This window comes from Penaeus monodon, chromosome 24, assembly GCF_015228065.2.
Source record: "Penaeus monodon isolate SGIC_2016 chromosome 24, NSTDA_Pmon_1, whole genome shotgun sequence".
In the NCBI taxonomy this organism is placed as follows: Eukaryota; Metazoa; Arthropoda; class Malacostraca; order Decapoda; family Penaeidae; genus Penaeus; species Penaeus monodon.
The window spans coordinates 11757524-11759665 of NC_051409.1; the positions used below are offsets into that span (position 1 = coordinate 11757524).

Consider the following 2142-nt stretch of genomic DNA (forward strand, 5'->3'; position numbering starts at 1 on the left):
ACCTTACCTGACCAAATCTTAACTTTAATCTTTACTTGAGTTTACCATATTTACAAGTTGCCTACTGTACATCCCCAACTAAAAGATCTATGTACGTACATTACATTACTTTGTAGAAATGTTTTTTTTTAATGCTATCATCCTTATCTATGTTAAATTAACTCTCAAATTTCAATTCAACATTTGGCACTTACAACAAGGCATTTACAGCTCATAAAATCAGTAACAAAATATAAACTCTATATACACACAGAACAACATACAACTATCACAGTTCAGTGCTAATTTCATCACCTGCTTCACCTTTCTTGGCTTTACCATTTGCTACATCACTGCCACTGTTATCGCTCTCACTGTTTCCACTAACCTTTGTATCAACATTTTTGTTGTTCCTCAACAGTGATTTATCAGACTTGAACATTACATTCTTACTGTTATTACTGCTGCTACTTTCCACCTCATAGCAGTCACTGGAATGGTCTTTCACATGACCATTGAGAGAAACCTTTGAAAAACCATTTAGGTGGCCATTACCAAAGGTTCTGAAGTTCCCAGTGCTGTTTCCACTGTCCTTCATATGACCATTCAACACACATCCACTAATGTATTCTTGGTCAAAGGTATTTGTGCGGCCATTCTGGAAGCTGCTGAGCTGATGTCCTTTATTTCCATTATTCATCTGGCTGCTGATCTTGTTGTTGGTTATTGGGATAAATTCACTGGACAGAGGTCCAATAATCCCACTGCCCTTTGTAGAGTAGCCATTGAGTGGGAGGCATGTCTTGTTCCCACTGCCATTTATGTGCATGCTATCTATGTATGAGCCACCATTGTGGGACCCGTTGATCTTGACTGATCCCTGGTCAAAGGAGTTGATGTAGCCATTTGTGTCACTCATTACCGCTGTTGATGTCTGTTGGAAAATGGACTCTCTTAATTTTTTACTTCAGGTATGGAGGATACATGAACATTCACAAAGAAAATGTAGTATATAATGCAAGAACTCATTTCATTAATTCATCACATATTACATATATTACCAAACTACTATATCCTGTTTAATCAGTATTTTAGGTGTTAATATACTACACATTAGGATAATCTTCTATGCAAAGGATTAGGTTAATTTTCTTTGAATACATTTCTTGATTTTTTTATGATCTCTACATAACTTGTTATTACACATTTTTACACTGTACAATAGGCACAGCATGACAGATTATAATATTAAGCAATATGAAAATTAATGGAATTAAAGGATAAGATTGCAATTAATGATATGAGACAAAAGTGATTAAACAAACAATACATGGTATAACAACTCCCATTGCAAACATCACATTAATTTGCAGGACACAACACATTGCACTGTGATAGACAAGTGTTACAGAAAGCATATTTACATTTACCAACTCCAACTATTATATATATATTAGGAGACCAATCATTTAATTTGTTAGAATCCAAACATAATGGTAAAACATTTTTAAAATTACGACAATTTAAATTAGTCAAGTTATTTCTTAAAAAGAATGAAATGTATTCATTGTAATAAATCTGTCAATCACACCAAAGAAAGAAAAACAAAAAAATAAAACACATGCACTGCTTACTAAACAAATGAAATACCATGCAATAACATTACTCTGATGCAACATGCAAACAACTTCTAATGGCAAGGTATGCACTTTTTACAAAATACTGTCCCTAGTCATTCATTCCAGTCTAAAGTCAGAAGTCTGAGTCACCCTAGAGAGAGAAGGTGGAGGAAGGAGTTTCAGAGTGACGAGTTACTTGTGTGACTGGACAACGCAAGCTTCCTGTCCAGCAAAAGGGGCAGGTGATAACCCAGGCCTGATATATGTTAAAAGACAACGAGCGATTTCTCATTTCTTTCTATGATTGAGACCAGAAGCATCACCTGTTGACTTGTTAACTTCCTACTTCTACTTGTTAGTGTATACTTTATTACAATACGTTATGAATAATAAGTCTGGTTACTTGTACATAGAAATAAAATTACACATCTGACTGCAGCCAAAAATGATCAATCACAACTTTCTACTTTGTATGCAGTATCACAATTGCTCCCCAATCAATTCTCATTCCTCTTTCACGCAAGTGTTTGTGTGCATGGGAGGG

At 34.9% G+C, this 2142-nt stretch overlaps 1 protein-coding gene across 1 annotated transcript in view; it reads right to left on the bottom strand.

Annotated features, from left to right (window-relative positions):
- Window positions 1–2142, bottom strand: part of LOC119588582 (hyphally regulated cell wall protein 3-like) — a 5733-nt gene continuing 3591 nt past the window's right edge. The window contains exon 2 of the mRNA XM_037937223.1: window positions 1–913. Coding sequence (XP_037793151.1) covers window positions 269–913 — 645 coding nt within the window. The 3' untranslated portion in view covers window positions 1–268. The remainder of the gene's footprint in view (window positions 914–2142) is intronic.